This window comes from Mus caroli, unplaced genomic scaffold (assembly GCF_978045245.1).
Source record: "Mus caroli unplaced genomic scaffold, Mus_caroli_1 scaffold_8, whole genome shotgun sequence".
Classification (NCBI taxonomy): Eukaryota; Metazoa; Chordata; class Mammalia; order Rodentia; family Muridae; genus Mus; species Mus caroli.
This window is the reverse complement of record NW_028227263.1, coordinates 142,475,302-142,500,214: the sequence shown is the minus strand read 5'-3', so window position 1 is coordinate 142,500,214 and position 24,913 is coordinate 142,475,302. Positions and strand designations below refer to the sequence as shown.

General features: G+C 43.0%; 1 protein-coding gene across 1 annotated transcript; it reads right to left on the bottom strand.

Moving 5' to 3' along the window:
- Positions 1-403: 403 nt before the first annotated feature.
- LOC110298758 (T-cell-interacting, activating receptor on myeloid cells protein 1) lies at positions 404-19,040 on the bottom strand. Its single transcript, XM_021168187.3, has 7 exons — positions 18,866-19,040; positions 14,593-14,628; positions 13,864-14,154; positions 13,126-13,422; positions 12,394-12,462; positions 4,629-4,767; positions 404-422 (listed from the first exon to the last, which is right to left on the bottom strand). The coding sequence occupies exons 1-7, from the start codon at positions 18,897-18,899 to the stop codon at positions 404-406; spliced, it is 885 nt and encodes a 294-aa protein (XP_021023846.1). The 5' UTR covers positions 18,900-19,040.
- Between the last annotated feature and the right edge of the window lie 5,873 nt (positions 19,041-24,913).

Below are 24,913 nucleotides of genomic sequence, written 5' to 3'. Positions count from 1 at the left end.
TCAAGCAGGGAGCTTGGGATGGAACAAGAAGCAGGGCCCATCTTAAGTTTCACTCTCTATAAGGCTGTGATAGAACACCCTGACAAAGACCAGCCCTGGTAGTGGGTTGGTGAGATGGCTCAGTGGTTAAGAGCTGCTCTGGCAAAGGTTCTGTGTTCAATTTTTAGCCACCACAGTATGGCTCACAGCCATCTATAATGGGATCTAATGCTCTCTTCTGTCTGATTCCCTCTCCGGTCATGCATGCATACGTGTATCGTGTGTCATATGTGTGTGTGTCCAGATATGTCCAGGCCTCTGTTCTGTGTGAAGAGTCAGGATGAGGCAGCCTGTTCCTGGATGATTCCCAAAAAGCTGCATCAAGGTTTCACATAAATTCACAGAGATAATTTGGTCTGAAGATTCATTTTTCTCCTGGGGCACTGTGGGGCAGGACAGAACTGAATTGAGAGGAATACAATTTCTAAATTGGAGGGGTTCTCATTCACCACCATTTCCCATCCTTCCTATCTGGAGATGTTTGAAAGACATAGTCTTTCCTAAATGCTTCATTTTGGGTTCAGGCTCCATTTTAGAGAACCTGACCTAAGGTTGAACTCAAGTAAACTCACAGGCCAGTACCTAGCACCAGTTTTCAGGCTACCCACCAACAAAACCTGCATCTAGCACCAGTTTCCAGGCTATTCCCCAACAAATCTGCACCCCCCAGATTACAAGCCTGCCCCTGACATTTCACTTCCTAACAACCACCAATCGGGAGGAAAGCAGAAGTTAAGTTTATGGTTTGGCTCCTGGCACCAACCAATTATGCTAAAGGCCATAATGGCCCCCCAATCAGATATGTACCAGGCTCTTGCTTCTGTAAATGCTTGCCTGAAACTAGGCTCAGGGCTCCACCTTCCTACTATGTCAGGGTTGGCAGGGAGCCCAAGCTTGGGCTTGAATAAAAAGACCCTAATATGATTCCATCAGAATCAGCTCCTTGGTGGTCTTCTGGGGTTCACGAATGTTTCATGGCACAACACAACCTCTCCTCTAGCCCGCAGAGGTAGCAGAAGAGAAAAGCTATTAGGATATGGGGAGAGTGGACCTGTTCAGCAATAGTCCTTTGGGGGCGAGCTCAATCATCTTTCTTCAACAGTTCAGTCCTGTAGCAAACACCAAATACGACTCAGCGGCTGCAGACCAGTCCTCTAGGTAGGCAGACACCAGGCAGACACAAACCAGCAGCTGTTGTTCAATCCGGAAGAAACTGCCAGGCTTGACAAACAGCTGCAGGAACCTTATGAGCAGTTCTTGGACAAGTTTCTCTCAATGGCAACATTACCGTAAGTTGAGTTCAAAAACGCTATGTAAAGCAAACCAATACATGTGTGTCTTTAGTGAAGAATAGCGAGGTGGAGCAAACCAAACCAAGGCTCAATGCATCTCTTCCGCTCTCTGTGGGATCATATCTATATTTCTTCATCAAGTGTCTTTTCACATGCTGGCTATATTCAAACATCCTTTCACCTGTGTCTTCTTCAGGAAAACAGTCTTTCATGTGTTTGCTTTAGCAAGACATCCTCTCACCTGTGTGCCCCAGAAAAACATCATTTGACATAGCTTTCCAAAGAAACTAGAAGTTTCCACTTTACAGGACCCGGAGTAACAAATACTAGTCCTCTGTAAAAGCAGCATGTGTTTTTTTTTTTTTTTTTTTTTTTAATTTAAACCAAACACAAATATCTGTTTATTTATGGGCTATCATTTTACATCAATTTCATTGAAACTTAAACCAGTTTGCTGTGCTCGTTAAGTGGCATAACAGTATTTAGTTAAGCTGGGAGTCACAGGACTTGCACACTTTTATGACTGTAATGCAAATACTGACGACACAAGGTATTCACAGTTATAGGCTGGCTGCTGTTCATGTCACAGCAACGCCCAATAGAAATTATTTTATGAAAAAAAGCAACCCACATTTTGTTCTCATTTACAGATATCCAACATTTCAGTTGGTCAATGAATTCTATACAATTTTATACAACTATGAAAGGATAAAGGATAAGGCTTACAGAGGTATTTTAGCAGTTGTAAAAATAAAAACCAAGGGCACAAACTAAACTCTTTTTTTTTTTTTTTTTTTTTTTTGGTTTTTCGAGACAGGGTTTCTCTGTGTAGCCTTGGCTGTCCTGGAACTCACTCTGTAGACCAGGCTGGCCTCGAACTCAGAAATCCGCCTGCCTCTGCCTCCCGAGTGCTGGGATTAAAGGCGTGCGCCACCACGCCCGGCTTACAAACTAAATTCTTAAAGCTTTCTGTATAAACTTCAAAAGTATGGTTAGGATGGCGACAGAGGCAACAGAAATCTGTTAAACCAGAATCTAGAGGTTTGTCTAATCAGTTATAAAGACTGAACACAAGAGTTCATGCTTCAAAAGGGGCACGCCAAAGGCTACCACGGCTATCCAGCACATCTTGTTAGATAACTTCTACCCAGTGCAGTGTAAACGGCTGCAAGCTGCATTCCCCAACAAGAGGATGTTGCCGCACCCTGAAACACAAGTGAACGGAGGAAGGGTGGCTGGGGCTCAGGTACTGGAGAACCGAAGGCGCCCAGGCTTCTTCCAATGGTAGCCATAAGTGCTCTTGATGATCGTTCAACTTGCGTAACTTGGCGATTCTTCAAGAAAAGGGGTCTTTTTTACTTGGTCTGACTCCCCTTAATAATAGCTCTGTAAAAATTGAGAAATCCAAAGGCAAGCCACAGTCACGGTGGTTTGTTTCTTGAGGCAGTTCAGAGATTATCTGGGGTTGTAAATATTGGTCATCCCCTCTGGAATGCCGACTTCCATCCTAGTCATCACGGTGGTTTTTACTTGAGTCTCTATTATCAAAATGTTCACTGTAGATAAAATGGAATTTCTCATGCTGGTAACCACCTTTACTCGCAGGTTCACTGTGCTTAGTGTTTCAAACACTCTCTAGATTCTCACACAGCATTTAAAACAATCCCATCTATGATCCTTCTTTGCATCGAGACAATCGACAGCTGACCTACCTCAACAACAGTCACCCTGAGAGAATGATTCTTTAACCGTGGGACCACCTGAAAAGGGATCCTGCTCTGCAGAGCTATGCCTGTCTTAGCAGTCCCCAGCGCCACACACCTCTAAGCAGCATGTGTTCTTAATCACTGCGCCATCTTTCTAGCTCCTGTTTCTTCTTCTTCTTCTTCTTCTTCTTCTTCTTCTTCTTCTTCTTCTTCTTCTTCTTCTTCTTCTTCTTCTTCTTCTTCTTCTTCTTCCTCTTCCTCTTCCTCTTCCTCTTCCTCTTCCTCTTCCTCTTCTTTTGTTTTTGCTTTTTGTTTTTTGTTTTTGTTTTTGTTTTTGTTTTTGTTTTTGTTTTTGTTTTTGTTTTTGTTTTTGTTTTTGTTTTTGTTTTTCGAGACAGGGTTTCTCTCTGTAGCCCTGGCTGTCCTGGAACTCACTTTGTAGACCAGGTTGGACTCGAACTGAACTCAGAAATCTGCCTGCCTCTGCCTCCCAAGTGCTGGGATTAAAGGCGTGTGTCACCACGCCTGGCTAGCTCCTGTTTCTTATCACTACCCTATGGTGAAAAGAATCTTCCTGTGTGCCTGTGTGGAGACACCTATGACTCTACTGGGTGGGATCTGTTTTTTATATAAGCCCATATTGATTTAGCATACGGCATATACCCTGTAAGTAACAAGGCTAAATTGGACAATTAAAAATTGTCATAAAATGGAGCTTCAGAGATGGCTCAGCAGTTAAAAGCACCAACTGCTCTTCCAAAGGTCCTAAGTTCAAATCCCAACAACCACATGGTGGCTCACAACCATCTGTAACAATATCTGAAGGTCTCTCTGCTGGAGTATCTGAAAACAGCTACAGTGTACTTACATATAAAAAAAATAAAATTTTTTTTAAAAGTTGCCATAAAAGTAGCTCTGTATTGGTAAGTAGGTTTGATAGCTGTTTTGTGTCAAATATTCCATGACTGATGAAATTTCTTATTCAGTACATAATAGATTACTTAATTATTTTTTCCTAGGGTGATTGAAATATAATTGACACAAAAATTCAATATGTTGGGGCTGCAGAAATGACTCCCTGGTTAAAAGTTACTGGATACTCTTGTAGAGGACCCTGGTTCAATTCCCAAACCCCACATGATGGTGCACAGTCACCTGTGAATCCAATACCCTCTTGTGCCCTCTAAGGCATCAGGCATGCACATTGGTACAGACATATATTTGGTACACAGACATACATTCAAGCAAAACACACATAAACATTGATTTTTTTTAAATTAAATATGTCAAGATCCTACTTTGTTCATAGTAAATACATTCAATTTATATCTGTCAGTTACACCTCTCTCAACTGAAGAAGAAAACAGTCACAACTACACAACAGCCCATTTAAAAGAGGAGTGGTAGCTGGGCATGGTGGTGCATGCCTTTAATCCCACCACTTTGGAGGCAGAGGCAAGCAAATCTCTGTGAGTTCAAGGCTAGCTTGTCTGCAAGGCAAGTCCAGGATAGCCAGGGCTGGTTACACTAAGAAACCCTGTCTCAAGAAAACAAAAACAAACACGTAAAAAGGAGTGTTCAGTTATTTTACCAGGGTTTATTTGGAGACAGCCGCTCACGGTGCCAGGCTTCAACCAGAAAGCCTCCCACTATTAGCAGGATTACAGCAGCCACACCGACCCGGATGAGATTACCCATAGTGTAGCCTTCTGTCATTGTATCCAGGGTCTCTGAAAGGGAGAAGATGACCATCACTGGCTGCAGAGGGCATCCCTCCTTCAAAGAGAGATGGACCAGATCTAACTCCCATATGTCTGGCTTGTACCCTGGCCTGTGTTCTCTAAAGATTGAACTGTGAGTTGAAATGGATATTCCTTTACCTTCCTTTGTGTTCAACTCTGCCTCAGCTTTCCCCCTTTGTTTGGCTTTACCTCATTTCTACTTCTGCTCTCTTCCGTTTTTCCATCTCCCTTGATGTATTAGGAGGTAATCTTAGGCAGAACACAGATCAAAGGAGAAAGATCTACACCTAGATCTATGGAACACAGAAATCAGTGGCAGGTCAGCATGCGGTCCTCAGACCACAACATGCTGTGCTGGAGTGAGAGTCAGAGAATTTGAAAGTCTGGTTTACTGTGTATCTCCCTTTCATTCAAGAGGAGCTGTTGAATTATGGCAAAGGACAAGGGGAATGGCTAAGTGGGTATAGTGCCTGAACCCCAGAACCCACATAAAGCTAAATACAGTAGTATGCATCTAAAACCCATATGCACTTTAGTGAGATAGGAGATTCTGAAGAAGCTTGTGGGCCTGATAGCCTGACATCTGCATGCATGAACTGCAAGAGACCCTTGTCTCAAACAAGACTGAAGGCGAGGACTACTACTAGACAATGTTGTCTTCTGACAGCCACACATAAACCTTGGTATATGGATGCCTGCACTTATACATATGAACACACACATACCCTTAAAAGCAGAAGAAGGAGGAGGAGGAGGGGGAAGAGGTAGGAGGAAGGAGGGGAGGAGAAGAGGTGCTGATGTAATGCTTGGCATTGATCTGTCCTTAAAGGAGCCTGCACATGAATCACCTCATCTCAAAGATGCATTCATAACTAAATATATCAACAGCAAGGTTACCTGTGGGCAAGACGCACAGGGCAAGTCAGGTAACATCACTGCTACATAAGAAAGTCATTCTTCACCAGTCAGCATTCATCACATGCACCTTCTTTCTTTCTTTCTTTTCTTTTTTTTTTTTTTTTTTTTTTTTTTTTTTGGTTTTTCGAGACAGGGTTTCTCTGTGTAGCCTTGGCTGTCCTGGAACTCACTTTGTAGACCAGTCTGGACTCAAACTCAGACATCCGCCTGCCTCTGCCTCCCGAGTGCTGGAATTAAAGGCGTGCACCACCACGCCCGGCTTCTGTGGAGGTCTTTGATCTCCTATACTTATTGATATACATATACATAAACAATTATAAGTGGGTTTCTCCCTGATATTGTTCCTTTATGGTTTTAAGTCTCCAAAACTATCCAAAGTTTCCTACGAGAATATTTCCCCATTAACTACCACACACCTTGCTTGTAAATTCTCTTTCTTCCTTCCTTCCTTTCTTTCTTCCTTCCTTCCTTCCTTCCTTCCTTCCTTCCTTCCTTCCTTCCTTCCTTCCTTCCTTCCTTCCTTCCTTCCTTCCTTTCTTTCTTTCTTTCTTTCTTTCTTTCTTTCTTTCTTTCTTTCTTTCTTCCCTTGAGATTTTCTTTTACATAAAAAGGTCTAAGCTGGGTGTAGTGGCACACGCCTTTAATCCCAGCACTCGGGAGGCAGAGGCAGGCTGATTTCTGAGTTCGAGGCCAGCCTGGTCTACAAAGTGAGTTCCAGGACAGCCAGGGCTACACAGAGAAACCCTCTCTCGAAAAACCAAAAAAAAAAAGGCCTCCACAGAGAAAACATTAAGACATCAAAGACAGAAGAAGACACTAGAAGATGGAGAAACCTCCCCTGATCATGGACAGGCAGAATTCATATTGTTAGAACGGCTAGGTTACCTACAGTGACCCACAGATTTGGTGCTATCTTTATCAAAATCTTAACAACATTCTTCACAGTACTAGAGAAAACAATGCTAAAACTCATATGAAAGCACACAAGACTAAGAATAACAAAACTGATCCTTAGCAGAAAAAGCCATGTTGGAAGTCTCATGATACCCAATCGCAAATTAGCTACAGCAACAGCAACAAACCTGTAAAAAGCAGAACACCACCACTAGTGTAAAAACAGACGTGTAGACCAGTCAAATAGAATGGAAATCAGCCCATGTGGTGTGATTCATCTAATTATTACAAAATGGTCAAAAACACAGGCATGGTGGAGTGCACCTTTAACCCCAATGCTCCAAGGAGGCAGGACACAGGCAGGCAAATCTCTGTGGCTTCTGGGACAGCCTGGGCTCCAGAGTGAAACCTTCTCTCAAAAACAAACATCCCAGGGATGCAGGGATGATTGAATATATGGAAATCTATCAACGTAACCCACTATATAAACAAACTCAAAGACAAAAACCACATGATCATCTTGTTAGATGCTGAGAAAGCATTTGACAAAATCCAACACCACTTCATGATAAAAGTCTTGGAAAGATCAGGAATTCAAGGCCCATACCTAAACATGATAAAAGCAATCTACAGCAAACCAGTAGCCAACATCAAACTAAATGGTGAGAAGCTGGAAGCAATCCCTCTAAAATCAGGGACTAGACAAGGCTGTCCACTTTCTCCATACCTATTCAACATTGTACTTGAAGTCCTAGCCAGAGCAATTCGACAACAAAAGGAGATCAAGGGGATACAAATTGGAAAGGAAGAAGTCAAAATATCACTATTTGGAGATGATATGATAGTATATATAAGTGACCCTAAAAATTCTACCAGAGAACTCCTAAACCTGATAAACAGCTTCAGTGCAGTAGCTGGATATAAAATTAACTCAAACAAATCAGTGGCCTTTCTCTACACAAAGGATAAACAGGCTGAGAAAGAAATTAGGGAAACAACACCTTTCACAATAGTCACAAATAATATAAAATACCTTAGTGTGACTCTAACTAACGAAGTGAAAGATCTGTATGATAAGAACTTCAAGTCTCTGAAGAAAGAAATTGAAGAAGATCTCAGAAGATGGAAAGATCTCCCATGCTCATGGATTGGCAGGATTAATATAGTCAAAATGGCTATCCTGCCGAAAGCAATCTACAGATTCAATGCAATCCCCATCAAAATTCCAACTCAATTCTTCACTGAGTTAGAAAAGGCAATTTGCAAATTTATCTGGAATAATAAAAAAACCTAGGGTAGCAAAAACTATTCTCAACAATAAAAGAACCTCTGGTGGAATCACCATGCCTGACCTTAAGCTGTACTACAGACCAATTGTGATAAACAAAACAAAACAACACGCATGGTACCGGTACAGCAACAGACAGGTAGATCAATGGAATAGAATTGAAGACCCAGAAATGAATCCACACACCTACGGTCACTTGATCTTTGACAAGGGAGCTAAAGCCATCCAGCAGAAAAATGACAGCATTTTCAACAAATGGTGCTGGCACAACTGGCGGTTAGCATATAGAAGAATGCGAATTGATCTATTCTTATCTCCTTGTACAAAGCTCAAGTCTAAGTGGATCAAAGACCTCCACATAAAACCAGAGACACTGGGCTGGAGAGATGGCTCAGTGGTTAAGAGCACAGACTACTCTTCCGAAGGTCCTGAGTTCAAATCCCAGCAACCACACGATGGCTCACAACCATCCGTAATGAAATCTGACGCCCTCTTCTGGTATGTCTGAAGACAGCTACAGTGTACTTAGATATAATAAATAAATCAAAAAAAAAAAAAAGAGAGAGACACTAAAATTTATAGAGGAGAAAGTGGGGAAAAATCTTGAAGATATGGGCACAGGGGGAAAATTCCTAAACAGAACAGCAATGGCTTGTGCTGTAAGATCAAAAATTGACAAATGGGACCTCATAAAATTGCAAACCTTCTGTAAGGCAAAAGACACTGTCAATAAAACAAAAAGGCCACCAACAGATTGGGAAAGGATTTTTACCAATCCTAAATCTGATAGGGGACTAATATCCAATATATACAAAGAGCTCAAGAAGCTGGACTCCAGAAATTCAAATAACCCCATTAAAAAATGGGGTACAGAGCTAAACAAAGAATTCTCACATGAGGAATACTTAATGGCTGAGAAGCACCTGAAAAAATGTTCAACATCCTTAATCATCAGGGAAATTCAAATCAAAACAACCTTGAGATTCCACCTTACACCAGTCAGAATGGCTAAGATCAAAAATTCAGGTGACAGCAGATGCTGGCAAGGATGTGGAGAAAGAGGAACACTCCTCCATTGCTGGTGGAATTGCAAGCTTGTACAACCATTCTGGAAGTCAGTCTGGTAGTTCCTCAGAAAATGTGGCATAGTGCTACTGGAGGATCCCGCAATACCTCTCCTGGGCATATACCCAGAAGATGTTCCAACTGGTAATAAGGACACATGCTCCACTGTGTCCATAGCAGCTTTATTTATAATAGCCAGAAGCTGGAAAGAACCCAGATGTCCCTCAACAGAGGAATGGGTACAGAAAATGTGGTGCATTTACACAATGGAGTACTACTTAGCTAATAAAAACAATGAATTTATGAAATTCTTGGGCAAATGGATGTATCTGGAGGATATCATCCTGAGTGAGGTAACCCAATCACAAAAGAAGTCACTAGATATGCACTCACTGATAAGTGGATATTAGCCCAGAAACTTAGAACACCCAAGATACAATTTGCAAAACACAAGAAAATCAAGAATAGGGAAGACCAACTTGTGGATACTTCATTCCTCCTTAGAATAGGGAACAAAGGGCTGGTGAGATGGCTCAGTGGGTAAGAGCACCCGACTACTCTTCCAAAGGTCCAGAGTTCAAATCCCAGCAACCACATGGTGGCTCACAACCATCCGTAATGAGATCTGACTCCCTCTTCTGGAGTGTCTGAAGACAGCTACAGTGTACTTACATATAATCAATAAATAAATCTTTAAAAAAAAAAAAAAGAATAGGGAACAAAATACCCATGAAAGGAGTTACAGAGACAAAGTTTAGAGCTAAGATGAAAGGATGGACTATCCAGAGACTACCCCACCTGGGGATCCATCCCATATTTAGCCACCAAACCCAGACACTATTGAATATGCCAGCAAGATTTTGCTGAAGGACCGTGATATAGCTGTCTTGAATGAGGCTATGCCAGTGCCTGGCAAATACAGAAGTGGATGCTCACAGACATCTATAGGATGGAACACAGGGCCCCCAATGGAGGAGCTAGAGAACGTGCCCAAGGAGCTGAAGGGGTCTGCAACCCTATAGGTGGAACAACAACATGAACTAACCAGTACCCCCAGAGCTCATGTCTTTAGCTGTATATGTAGCAGAAGATGGCCTAGTTGGCCATCATTGGGAAGAGAGGCCCCTAAGTCTTGCAAACTTTTCCCGGTACAGGGGAACGCCAGGACCAAGAAGTTGGAGTGGATGGGTAGGGGAGCAGGGCAGGGGGAGGGTATAGGGAACTTTCGGGATAGCATTTGAAATGTAAATAAAGGAAATATCTAATAAAATAAAATAAAAAACTAAAGTCTCTTTAAAATGAAACAAACAAACAAACAAACAAAAACAAGCAAAAATTATAGAAAAGACATTGTCTTTAACAAGTCATGCTGGGGGCTGGTGAGATGGCTCAGTGGGTAAGAGCACCCGACTGCTCTTCCGAAGGTCCAGAGTTCAAATCCCAGCAACCACATGGTGGCTCACAACCATTCGTAACGAGATCTGGTGCCCTCTTCTGGGGTGTCTGAAGACAGCTACAGTGTACTTACATATAATAAATAAATAAATCTTTTTAAAAAAAAAAAAAAGGTCATGCTGGGAACACTGAAATCGGCTTGTTGAAAATGAAAGTAGATCCACCTCTCTCACCCAGCGCAAAAATCAATTCTAAATACACCAAAGCCCTTAGACCAGATGCTTTGACACTGCTCAACAGAAAACACTTCAGCATAGCAGACGTAGGCAAGGACTCCCTGAAAAACTCTTTGATGACGCATTAAATGATCCAAAGAACTAACAAGCAGGATCACATAAAACTAAAAGGCGCCTTCTCTATGACAAAGGACACGCTCTCCAGTGTGAAGAGACATCATGGAGAATGAGAATGATCCTGTGCAATTACACAACAAGTAGAGGATTAACATATAGGATATAAGATGGACTCTGAAAAATTAAGCAACAAAAATCATCCAAACAATATACTAGCTAATAAACTGAATAGGCAGTTCTCAGAGCCAGAAACACAAAAAGCTGTTAAATAGAAGAAAAGGTGCTCAGAGAAAAACTTCTATGAGAGGGCTGGTGAGATGGCTCATCGGGTAGGGGCACTGACTGCTCTTCCAAAGGTCCTGAGTTCAAATCCCAGCAACCACATGGTGGCTCACAACCACCTATAATGAGATCTGATACCCTTTTCTGGTGTGTCTGAAGTCAGCTACAGTGAATTTATGTATAATAATAAATAAATCTTTTTTTAAAAAAACTGCTATGAGGCTGGCATGGTGGTGCATGCTTTTAATACCAGCACTCGGCAGGCAGAGGCAGGTAGATCTCTGTGAATTGGAAGTCAGCGTGGTCTACAAAGTGAGTTCCAGAACAGCCAGGACTGTTTACACAAAGAAACCCTGTCTTGTAAACCAAAAACTGGGCTGGAGAGATGGATTTGAGGTTGAGAGCACTGGCTGCTCTTCCAGAGGTCCTGAGTTCAAATCCCAGTCATATGGTGGCTCACAACCATCTGTAATGGGATCTGATGCTCTCTTCTATCTGATGCCTCTTCTGTCATGAGGCATACATTCAAATAGAGCACCCACATACCTAAAATACATAAATAAAACTTAAATATAAAAAATTAAAATTTGTAAAAAAGAAAAAACAACAGCTATGAGATTCTATCTTACCACAATCATAATGGCTGAAAATGTACCAACCAATGCTGGTGATGATGCAGGGAGAGGGGAATCCTAACACCGCTGGTGGGAGTGTAAACTTGTACAGTCAGCATAGAAATCAAAGTGGAGGTTTCCCAAAAAATTGATAATAGGAACACTATACAACCAGCTGTGTCACTCCTTGGTGTATACCTGGAGGGCTCTCAGGTCATTGTACCAAAGGGATGCCTGCTCATGCTCCTCTGTACCTATTGCTCCCTTAGTCACAATGGCCAGGAAACTAGACCAGCCTTGATATCCATCAAATGTGATGTGTGTGTATATGACAGAATTTCATGCAGCCATGAAGAAAATCAAAATCATGGTATCTGCTGGAGGTCACTGTGTTAAATAAAATAAGCTAGTTTCAGAAAGATAAATATCATATTTTCTTTCAATGATACCCAATCTCAAATTATTTTATAATCATAGCAACAGCCTAGCCTAGATTTAAAATTATATGTATGTGTGCCTGTGTGTGTGTGTATAGTTTATATGAGAGTCGCTAAACTATATTGAGGATCATGAGAAGTGGGTATGAGAATTAGGGGAGGATAAAAGTATATAATGAGACAATGACTAACAGGGAGACAGGAGGAAGCAGTTGGGGGCAGTGGGGGTGACTAGAGCAGTGTGGGCAGAAAGGAGAATAAATGTCTTTAGTCCTTGTAGAGTCACACTGATTAAACTCAGTGTGCTAGCTGTATTAGTGGTTATTGCCTCACTAAAGCAACCAAAGAAAGGGTTTGTTTTGACTCACGGAGTGAGGTTGCTGTCAGTTGCGGTGGGAAAGTCGAGGAGGCAGCAAGATCTTGAGGCAGATGGTCGTCTTGCATCCACAGTCGGGAAGGAGAGAGCAAGGTAAATACCGGGGGCTCACGGTTCACTTTAGCCTTTTTATCTAGTCTGGGATCCCAGCCCTTGGATGGCAAGCCTTCCCATCTCATAACCTAATTTAGATAATCCCCCATTGACAAGCCCAGAGGTTGGTTTTCTTGCTGATTCTAAGTCCCATTGTGATTAACTTTATATTAACCTGAAAGTTTAATTAAAATCATAAGCCAGAGTAGCAGTATATGCCTTCAAACCTAGCATTCTGAGGCAAAGGCAGGCAGGTCTCTGTGAATTTGAGGCTAGCCTGGTCTAGGCCAAGACTACATAGTGAGACTTTGTCTCACAATAATAATAACAAGGGCTAGAAAGATGGCTCAGCTGTTACGAGCACTGACTGCTCTTCCAGAGGTTCTGAGTTCAAATCCCAGTAACAACACGGTGGCTGTGATGAGATCGGGTGCCCTCTTCTGGTTTGTCTGAAGACAGCTACAGTGTACTCATAAATAAAACAAATCTTTTTGTAAAAAAAAAAATCAATAAAACTATAAATATTGCTTAGCTAAATAAAACATGTCTGCTAACTATGACAACCCCAGCACTGGACAACTCCCTCAGCCAACACACACACAGGTGGTCACAAGATTACACATAACCTTACCTATCACAGAGATCTCAAGCAGCTTGCTGGGCCCTGAGGCCCGATAGGGAGCCTTTGCCTGATAGTAAACACAGCTGTACTCCCCCGAGTCTCTGACTGTCACATTCTCAAGAGAGAAGTCTGATACCATTCCTGTTGAGCTCCTCGTCTGCACAGGAGTTGAGCGTCCCACCTTCAGTAACACAAACTTCACGGGTCCGAGGACACTGCCTGCTTTCTGGCACTGCAAAGTCACCTTGCTTCCTGCAGTCACTGTACCCCGGTGGTGGGCTTGAAAGGAGGGCTGAGGTAAGTATCCTGGAAGAGAAAGAGGCTCTGAGCTCAAGGGAAGAAGCTGTGGGTCCTGAGTGCTGGTTCTTGGTTTGTTTTTGTTTTGTTTGTTTGTTTTTTCGAGACAGGGTTTCTCTGTGTAGCCCTGGCTGTCCTGGAACTCACTCTGTAGACCAGACTGGCCTCGAACTCAGAAATCCGCCTGCTTCTGCCTCCCAAGTGCTGGTGGATTTGCCACCACTGCCCGGCTATTTTTTCATTCTTGTTCATGTGGTGGTGATCTCAGGAACCTTGCCCCTCTGTCTATTGTGACTCTAGGACAGAGATATTAAACTTCCCACAAGCCCTGGGGGAGCCACATACTTGCTCCTCTAACCCTGGCGCTGGAGATCCCACCCTTTCACTTCCTCCTTTTTTCTAGTCCCTCCCCCAACCTCTGTCCATCTCTTTGAGGTAGACCATCCTCACCTGTGACCAACAAGAAAAGGGCATTGCTGGGGCGTGACAGTGTGTCATGGGGCCATTTGCTATAGTATTCACAGGTATAGTGTCCGCCATCATTCTGTCGTAGGTCGGTGATATGAAAATCAGCCGTCTCCTCTGTCAAATTATATGGCTTCACAGAATTCAAAGCGAAACCTTCCCTTTTGAGAATGAAGTATTTACTCGGGGTGGGGCTCTTACATTGCATTGTCACGTGGCTCCTGGTGGGAAGCACTGTGCTGGGCCAGGCACGGAGGCTGGGCTTGGGAGGAGGCCCTGGAAGGAAACAGACTGGAGCTTTATCTGAGATAGTTCAATTAGTAACATGCTTGTAATGTGGTCGCAAACACCTGAGTTGGACTCCTGGAAATTAAAAAAAAAAAAAGGTCTGGCAATGCATGCTTATAATCCCATTGCTAAGGAAGTGGAGACAGATGGATCTCTGAACAGGTCAGCTAGTCTAGGTTAATTGGCAGGCATTGGATCCAATGAAAGACTTTGTCTCAAAAAAAAAAAAAATTACAGCAGCACGACCCCAAAATAAAATAAAATAAAGAATGGAGGACACCTGAGAAACAACACCAGCGTTGTTGACTTCTGGCTTCTACATGCATCCTCACAATATGCACATGGACGTACACACAGAAGATAGAAAAGGGGGAGGGAAGACAGGGTATTTGGGGGAAGGACGGAGGAGTCTGAAGAACAACTTACCACTTTCAGGAATGTCTGTTTGCCCAACACACAGCCCTGGGGGAGGGAGAAATCACTCATGAGGCACAGGCCCCTGCCTGAAGTTACCTAGTCACCATCCCTGGTCCTGAGAGGCAGGCAGGAACACTCTCCTGTTATCACTTCAGGATATCCTCTCAGGAGCTGCATGCTCCCTACTTTGGGCTGTAGCTTCGGCTTGTTTCTGGGATTGACTGTTATCCTCTTGTTGATCTTACTCCAAGGGTCCCATCTTCGTCCTATAAACTCCCACAAACCTTTCCACTGTTCATCCCTATCCCCAAGCTTCATAAGTCACCATGTCTGCATGGGTCACATTGTCTGGGTCATTACTTCTCCTCAGGGAAGGGACACAAGCCTCGAAGAACACTGGAGAGAAAAGAAGTTAACCTACTCCTCACGGTATCGAGATCCCTTGGGGGAAGATGGGGGTGGCTTTGCATACCTTTAATCCCAGTACTCAGGCAAGAGGACATTTGTGAGTTTGAGGCCAGCCTGGTCTACATAGTGAGTTCAAGAACAGCCTGAACTGAGAACAGAGACCCTGTCTCAAAACAAACAGACTAAAAAGGCTCTGTGGAGAGAACCTGGGGAGGCCTTTCAGTCAGCAAATCTCTCAGTATATGCAAGTTTGATCCCTAACACCTATGTGAGCTACATTACTGTGGTGACAAATGCTTGGAGTCCCAGTTGCCCGAGAAGTAGAGACAGGAAGATCTCTTGGGCTCAGGGGCCAGCCAGTCTAGATCATGGGTGAGCCTCAGAGCAAAAAGAGACCTTGTCTCAATAAGCAACATGAGTTGCCCCTGAGGAGTGACACCTGAGGTTGATCTCCTGCCTTCCACACATCCATGAGAGTCTGCATATACACCTGCACCCATGTGAACACACGCACAAAAACACACAATTTATTGACAATGTATACAAATAAATAAATATAATAAAAATAAGTCTATAATAAAACTCCTCATGTCTCCACATGGTGTCACCCTAGATGAGGAGCTACTTAAAGATGTGAATAGTTGCTGAGAGGAGAATCAGTCTCTTCCTGGGATGAACTCCCACACCGGTTGTCCAATGCCAAGTGGTTACTCCTAGACACATATCCATATGAGTATAGCTACTCAGTAGGTTGTATATACTCATGTATATATATATATGTGTGTGTGTGTGTGTGTATGTGTATGTCTGTATATGTGTATATATGTATATACATATATATGTGTGTATATATGTGCTCATACACATACATACATACATACATGCATGTAGCATATAAACAACAATGATTAAAGAAGAGATCATGAATTGGGAAGTCAGACGTGTAAGGAGTTGGAAGGAGATGGAGGGAGGAATGATACAGATGCAGTGTTCATGTGTGATCTTATCAGAAAGAAAACACTATGGGCTGGTGAGATGGCTCAGTGGGTAAGAGCACCCGACTGCTCTTCCGAAGGTCCAGAGTTCGATTCCCAGCAACCACATGGTGGCTCACAACCATCCGTAACGAGATCTGGCGCCTTCTTCTGGAGTGTCTGAAGACAGCTACAGTGTACTTACATATAATAAATAAATAAATCTTTAAAAAAAAAGAAAGAAAGAAAGAAAACACTAAACTATAAAAGAAAACCCTTCATACACTCTTCAAGTTCATTTAACCAAGCATCCAGAAACCCTGGCCCAAGATGTCTGGGGGCTGTAGACTGTCCCAGTACCTAACTTTCCACCCTGGGGAAGCTTCTGTCAAAAAGAAAAAAAAAAAAAATTAAAATACCGATAGGTGGTGACACATGCTTTTAAGCCCAGCACCCTGGAGGCAGAGGAAGGTAGGCAGATCTCTCTAGCCTGGTCTACAGAGCAAGTTCCAGGACAGCCAGGCCTATACAAAGAAACTCTGTCTCAAAAAATTAGAGAGAGAGAGAGAGAGAGAGAGAGAGAGAGAGAGAGAGAGAGAGAGAGAGAGAGAGAGGATTTCCCTGTGTAGCCCTAGCTGTCATGAAACTCACTCTGTAGACCGCAGGCTGGACTTGAACTGAGAGGTTCGTCTGCCTCCGTCTCCTGAGTGCTGGGATGAAAGCCATGTGTCACCACTCTCTAACTTTAACTGCAGTTTTTATTGCTGCATTAAAACACCCTGCCCAAAAGCAACTTGGGGAGGAAAGGGTTTCTGCTTCACTGAGAGAGGTCAGGGAAGGAACCTGGAGACAGGAGCTGATGCAGAGACTATGGAGAAGTGCTGACTCCTGGCTTGCTTCCCATGGTTTGCTCAGTCTGCTTTCTTACAGGATCACCTGCCCAGGGATGGCACCACCCACAGTGGTCTGAGCCATCCCACATCAGTCATTAATCAAGAACTTACTAAAGTTGAAATGATCCAGAGATTAGTGTAGTCTGTGAAATGACATGCAAATTTGTGAAGCGTACCATAAAAAAAGAAAAGAAAATGCCCCCACAGACTTACCAACAAGCAATCTGATGGAGGCATTTTCTCAAATGAGGCTCCTCTTCCCACATAATCCAACAATTGTAAGGTTAACAACAACAAAATCAAGACAAACTCCAAGTCCCATCAAACATTTCCAAGATGGTCCCACAACAAGGAACCCTGTAAACTCAGCCTTGTTCATAGAACTCTGGGCAACATGGAACCAGTAATACTGTTTGGGTTAGACACACGTGGGTTGAAATTCGGTTTCCTCAAAATCTCTGAAATATTGAGCCGGGCGTGCTGGCCCACACCTTTAATCCCAGCACTCGGGAGGCAGAGGCAGGTGGATTTCTGAGTTCGAATCCAGCCTGGTCTACAAAGTGAGTTCCAGGACAGCCAGGGCTATACAGAGAAACCCTGTCTCGAAAAAGCAAAACACAAAACAAAAGCAAACAAACAAATCTCTGAAATATGCTGGAAATCACTTTGGTTTGCAAATTCAGATCAGATTTCTAACCTATAAAAGCAAACTTAATCTTCTTCAGAAGGCTTTTAGGGTTGTTCATTTGTTTTTAAATAGGGAGTGGGTCAGGATGGTCTCACTATGTAGCTCTGGCTGGCCTGGAACTTGCTATGTAGACCAGGCTGGCCTCAAACTCACAGAGATCCGCCTGTCTCTGCCTCCTCAGAACTAGGATTAAAGACGTTCTACTGTGCATGCTTTATTTCATTATTTTATATACGGCCTCATATAACCCAGCTGGGCTCAAATTCACGACGTAACCAGATGACTTTGAACTTCTGATCCTCCTGACTCCTCCTCTCTAGAGCTGGGATTACCCCTGCCTAAGGAAAGTTATTTAATAACATTTGTCATCTATTGTAGTGTTGTTGTTGTTGTTATTATTTATTAAAAAGAGCTAGACATGGTGGCACAAACCTGTAATCTCAGCATTTGGCAGGATGATCTCTGTAAGTTCAAGACCAGCTTGGTCTACATAGTGAGGTCAACCAAGGCTGCATGGTAAGATCTTGTCTCTTTTTTTTTTTTTTTTTTGGTTTTTCGAGACAGGGTTTCTCTGTATAGCCCTGGCTGTCTTGGAACTCACTCTGTAGACCAGGCTGGCCTCGAACTCAGAAATCCACCTGCCTCTGCCTCCCGAGTGCTGGGATTAAAGGCGTGCGCCACCACGCCCGGCAAGATCTTGTCTCAACAAATTTTAAAAATAAGTAAACAAGAAGGTCTTTCTGAGGTTGGTCTCGGTCCCATCTCAATCATAACAAGTTGGCTTCGTAGAAAAGAAATAGCGGGCTGCTGACTCAACCTTGGCTAGCAACAGCACATAGAATTCCTAGTTTTGATTCCTTTACATTATATCTATGCTCTATCTGCTTTGTGTCTGTCTGTGCGTGTGTTGAAGGGAGGGGGGATGTTTATGTAGTCCAGGCATTCCTTAAACTCCCTACTTAGCTAAAGACGATCTTCAAATTTTATTTGCCTCTCTCCATCTACCATGTACTGGAGTTACAGATTTCATGTCACTATTCTTGATTTATAGTACTGGGAATGGAACCAGGGCTTCACGTACACTTGGTAAGCACTACCAACAAAGCTACAGCCCCAGCCCTTACTTTTCCCCATCTCTGCCTACTACATGTTGAGCATTGGTTTTGCCCTAACATGTACAGTGAACTCGCTGAAATTTCTGGTTTGTCCTATGCACTCAGCACACTATCTGGTGTAAATTCTGGCTTCAATCCCCACCCAAGTATCTCACCAGCTTTATGATTTCCTGGAAACTGAATGTCCCACCCTGAACAACTTACGGAGGCAGAGAAGGGAAAGGAGCCTAAAGATCATGGTGGCTCAGCGGCTGGTCCAAAGGTCTTCAGCAGGTCTACTATCAGCAGAAGAAAGTGGCCAGGGCATCAGCATCTCCAAGCTCAGAGAGTAGGCAGGATTGGTTTTGAGATGGCTGCTCAGTTCCTTCCTCACACGTTCACTCTCAGGAAATGTGCTGATGCTATCTGTTGCAACATGTTCCTATAAACCCCTTCAGAGACTTGCCTCACTTGGTCCTCTTCCGTTTCAAATTTCAGGCCTTACACAAGTAATTTTCAAAGGGCTTAACACTGGGTTTACTGGGTTTATACTGAGCTGAGATTTGTGTAAATTGAGAGTCATATATCATAGTCACTAGACATTGGCGCCAATACTCCTTTCCTACTAGAGATGATCTACCTCTCCTTACTGAGGAAAAGTGGCAGAGCCCAGACAGTTTCTCTCTTTTACTTTCATTTTATTTTGCTGGATCTCATGTAGCCCAGGGCAGCCTCAAAATCACCATAAAACTGAAGATGACTATTTATTTATTCATTTATTATATGTAAGTACACTGTAGCTGTCCTCAGACATATAGAAGAGGGTGTCAGATCTCATTACAGGTGGTTGTGAGCCACCATGTGGTTGCTAGGATTTGAACTCAGGACCTTCGGAAGAGCAGTCAGTGTTCTTACCCACTGAGCTATCTCTCCAGCCCTGAGGATGACCTTGAACTTCTGGTCTTCTTGCTTCCACATCCTGATGGGATTATGGGCATGTGTCACCACATATGGTTTAGGCAGTGCTGGGAATTGAACCCTGGGCTTTGTGTTTGCTAGACAAGCTCTCTACCAACAAAAGCCACAGTCAAAGGTTCCCAAATGCATTTCAAGCTACATGAGTGAACATTAGTCATGATGACATTTGCCTTTAATATTTGTTTTAGTATGAGAGTTTAGTTTAGTGTTTGTTTGGTTTGGTTTGAAACTAGGTCTCAATATGTAGTCCAGGGTGATCTCAAATTTCCCACTGATGAGGATGGTCTTGAACTTCTTATCATTATGCTTCAATCTAGGTACTGGGGACAGAAGTTTTCAGTCAAGGAAGCTGCTGAACACATGAAGATGCTCAGGTCAAGACTAGGCCCCTGGCTCAGGAGTATAGTGCTTATCTGGGATGCATGAGTCACTAAGTTTAAACCCCAGTGCCATCACCAAAAACAACCCCAAAAAGGAATTATCATGATTATCCATAGAAGATCAAATTGATAAAATGATAAAATTATCATCATCCATAAAAGATCAGGGTGGAAGGAGCCCAATGAGAATGATAAATAAATTATAATATAATCATAAAAGTGAATGATCTCAAGCTTCTGCAAAAATAAATAAATAAAATACATGTAAGACCATGAAATCTCAGAAGTAACATGGAGTGTGAAAGAACTTGGACACAAAGAATGCATGTGGTCCAACTCTAGCTATCCTGGTCAACTGCAGGCAAAACCCAGTCACAGAAAAATTCAGAATGGATTATCTAAGAAGAAGCAGAAATTGACTATAGAGAGGAGGGCCAAGAAAACTTTTAAGAGCACTAAAATAGTCTAGTTTTTTATCTACACAATGTGTATACCAAGGTGGGAGAAAAAGCTCTGATAAATTATAGGCATGGCAGATGATAGATATAGATGAATGGTAGACAGATAGAAAAGAAGATAGGTAGATAGATATAGATGATAGATAGATAGAGATATAGGTAGATGATAGATGTAGGTAGAACAGACAGACATATAGGCAGACAGACAATGTCATAGTTTAGATTTGGAATGGCTATTTTCAGCTTAAGAGATCAGGAAACTTCAAAAGATGGGTGGGGCCTTATGAAAGATCTTGAATCTCTAGAAGTGTGCCCTTGAAGGAGATAGCAATATCCTAAGCTTTTTCTCTGTTTTCTCTCTTCACAAAAAAACCTGACTTTCCTTCACCATCTAGTTTTGCCATGATAAGCTGTCTCAACAGAGGCCCCAAACAGTTGTACCAAGCAATAAAACTGAAACCTCAGAAGCCATGAGCGAAACGAAACTTTTCTTTTGACAAGTTGATTTATCCTGAGTACTTATTACAGAACAAAAAGCCAACTGACACACATAGCTAGAGAGCTATAATGTCTCTAACATGCGTCCTAGGATTTGTACAGTTTACTTTGTAAATATACCACTCAATAAACAAAAACTAGGATGTGAATGTAGGTCAGTACTTGAGAGTGCTTGTTTAGAAACTGCCGTTCCTTGGTTTGACTCACAACACTGCATAAAGTAAGCATGGTAGTAATCCCAGAACTTGGGAGACGGAGACTGAAGGATTAGGTGCTCAGGGTTAAAGTTGTAGGGATTCATCAGCCATAAAGAACATTCAGAGGCTGGAGGGATGGCTCAGAGATTGAGAGAACTGACTGTTCTTCCAGAGGTCCTGAGTTCAATTCCTAGCAACCACATGGTAGCTCACAACCAACTATGGTGGGATCTTCTGGCATGCAGGTATTTATGCAGGCAAAACAACTGTGTACATAATAAATAAATGGTCTTGAGAGAGAGAGAGAGAGAGAGAGAGAGAGAGAGAGAGAACATTCAGGCTCTTTGGAGAGGACCTGTGTTCAATTCTCAGCACCTACACAGAGTGGCTCACAATCTATAACTCCAGATCCAAGAGATCTGCTGCCCTCTTCTGGCATCTGCATACTTACACTTGTGCATGCATACATACCCACACACAGTCACATACAGATTCTTGCTAAAATTCCTTCTCTGGGAACGATATAAAGAATATCTACCCCCTTTTTGAGGTCCCAGTGACAAACTGAAGTGCAGTTCCAGCCAAGCTCACGCTAGAGCAGCAGCTCTCAATCTGTGGATCATGACCCCTCTGAGGGTCACTTGTCAGATATCCTGTATATCAGATATTTACATTAGGATTCATAACAGTAGCAAGATTGCAGTTAGGAAGTAGCAGTGAAAACAAGTTTATGGTTGCCGTCACCACAACAGGAGGGACTGCATTAAAGGGTCTCAGCATTAGGAAGGTTGAGAATCACTGTTCTAGGGGAATCAGTGAGTTTGCTAAGCTTACTCACAGAGCAATGAATGAAGGGCTGTGGGCAGGAGCATGAGTGACCTTAAAGCAGCCACACTGTAAGATCTTCACCCAGCATGGTGAGGACTCCCTGATTGATGGCTGCATAGATGGTGCCACCTCAATAATCGCTCTCAACCTATATCCTTCTAGCCCCCAACTAAAGGCACGTAAATTAAGTCAGAATTGCATAAAGCTAGTCTGAGGTAGTGGATACTCAGGTGAGAATGCCATGACCCTCCCACCTCTCCTTCTATGGAGAAAGTCAACAGTCACCAAACACAGCTGGGACAATTTTTTTCTTGACCTCACAAAGATAGTGGTAGGACATAGTAGTACATAGGATAGTCCTGTACAACACACCGAATTAAAACTTAGAGTCTTTCTGGAAAAGTAGGTAAGTAAACAAATAAATTTTTTACAAGGAAATAAGTCTTCATTGGAAATTTCAAGGAAGGGAACCCCAATGTGGTCTCGGGTCCACCCCTGCTTCCTCATTTGATGCCTTCCCTCAGTCTTTAGCAATCCCTGTACTTCTGCAGAACTGAGCACACACAAGCATCATGAGACTGCCTGGTCTGACTGTAAGGGATCTCACTCACAGCTCAGACGTCCATCTGAGCATAAGTCACTCTACAGGCTTCTTCAGTTCTTGAGCCCTGGGGTTCTTCCTCTTCAAGGTGAGTGAATAGCAGTGTCAAGTCCAGAGAAGAGTATTTGACTGTGAGTATTCCAGAAGCATGATGACACCAGAGTTGGAGATCAAGATGGGACTCCCACAGGGGCTGGCCTAGTAGTTAGGAGCACTGGCTGCTCTTCCAGAGGTTCTGAGTTCAAATCCCAGCAACCACATGGTGGCTCACAACCATTCATACTTGGATCTAATGCCCTCTTCTGGCATGGAGGGATACATGGAGATAGAGCACTAATATACATAAAATTAATTAACTAATTAACTAAACACACAAAAAAGATGGGGCACAGGCAAATCAAGGAGGAGTGAGTAAAGAGGATGTAATGGAAGGAAGGCTGTCCAATGCTGACTTCTGGGAGAGGCATGACCTGTTTGTTACCCATGCATATCTACTCACAGCAACTGTGGCTACCTGCACAAGATGAAGTCACTTACAATTTCTGGCATGGATAGGAAGTGTTAGCCTACATGTATGTCTGTATATCATGTGTATGTCTGGTACCTGTGGATGTCCATAGGGACTGTTAGATCTCCTGGAACTGGAGTTATGGGTGGTTCTGAGCCAGCATGTGGTAACTGGAAGCTGAACCTGGGTTCTCTAAAAGAGTAGCAAGTACTCTACCAAGCGAACCGTCTCCCCAGCCCTACATGTGGTTTTCTGCTAGGTGAGACTGACAGCCCTCCTGTTTAAGGCAGTAGTTTCAACTGATAGGATACAGAAGTTGGTTTGCATTCTTATTTTACATATTTTAATTAGTACTTGATCATGCACACACGGACAAGGTGTGCGGAGGGGAAAGAACAACTTGTAAGAGTCAATTATCTCTTTCCAGGCATCAAACTCCAATCACTGGACTTGGTGGTAAGTGCCTTTACTTGATTGGCCACGTCACCAGCCCCCAAAAGTGTTAGCCTTTAAAGAAAATGCATCTTTGATTGTTGGTATTTACTGCAGTTCAAACTTCTTAGCATTAAAAAGACATCATAGGGGCTGGAGAGATGGCTCAGTGGGTAAGAGCACCCGAGTGCTCTTCCGAAGGTTCAGAGTTCTAATCCCAGCAACCACATGGTGGCTCACAACCATCCGTAACGAGATCTGGCGCCCTCTTCTGAAGTGTCTGAAGACAGCTACAGTGTACTTACATGTAATAAATAAATAAATCTTTAAAAAAAAAAAAAGACATCATAAAGAAAACCATCAGGACTGGCGAGATGGCTCGGCGGGTAAGAGCACTGACTGCTCTTCCAAAGATCCTGAGTTCAAATCCCAGCAACCACATGGTGGCTCACATACACCTATATGAGATATGACGCCCTCTTGTGTCTGAAGACAGCTACAGTGTACTTATTTATAATAGTAAATAAATCTTTGGGCCCTAGCAAGCAGGGATGGAGCGAGCAGAGGTCCTAAATACAATTCCCAACAACCACATGAAGGCTCACAAGCATCTGTGTGTATTTCATATACATAAAAATAAATAAATCTTTTAAAAAAGAAGACAATCTTTATATTTTTATATCTCAAAGCAAAAAAGGTAAATAAAATAACTAAAATGGGCCTGGGAGATGGCAGAGCGTGCTATATAAGCACAAGGGCCTAAGTTCTTTGTTTTATTATTATTACTTCATTGTTTTTTTTTTTAAATAGAATACATTTTGACCACAATTTCTCCTTCCTCCCAGTTCTCTTCAGACTCTCCTTTCCCCCAGATCCACACCAGCCTTCCCTTCTTCCCCCAGAAAAGAGCTGGCCTCCCAGGGATGTCAACTGACCTGGCACAAGATACGATAAAAGTAGACACAGGCCCTCCAATTAAGGCTGGAAAACCCAATAGGAGGAAAAGGATCCTAGGAGCCGGCAAAAGAGACAGAGACACCTCCACTCCCACTGCCAGGAGTCTGCCCAAAATATCAAGCCAATAACCATAACACATACACAGAGGACCTAGCACAGACTCATGTAGACTTCAAGACTGCTGCTTCAGTCTCTGTGAGCCCCTATGAATGCTGCTTAGTTGATCCCACAGATCTTGTGTTCTCCTGGTGTCCTCAACCACTTTGGCTCCCACGGTCCTTCCACCTCTTCCACTGGGTTCCCAGAGCTTCAAAGGGAGGGGCCCAATGGAGGCCTTGAAGAGCTCACTCTCCACATAATGTTTGACTGTAGAGAGGGCCTGAGTTCTTATACCCAGTATATCCACATAAGCAGTCAGATGTTCCAACTATCCTGG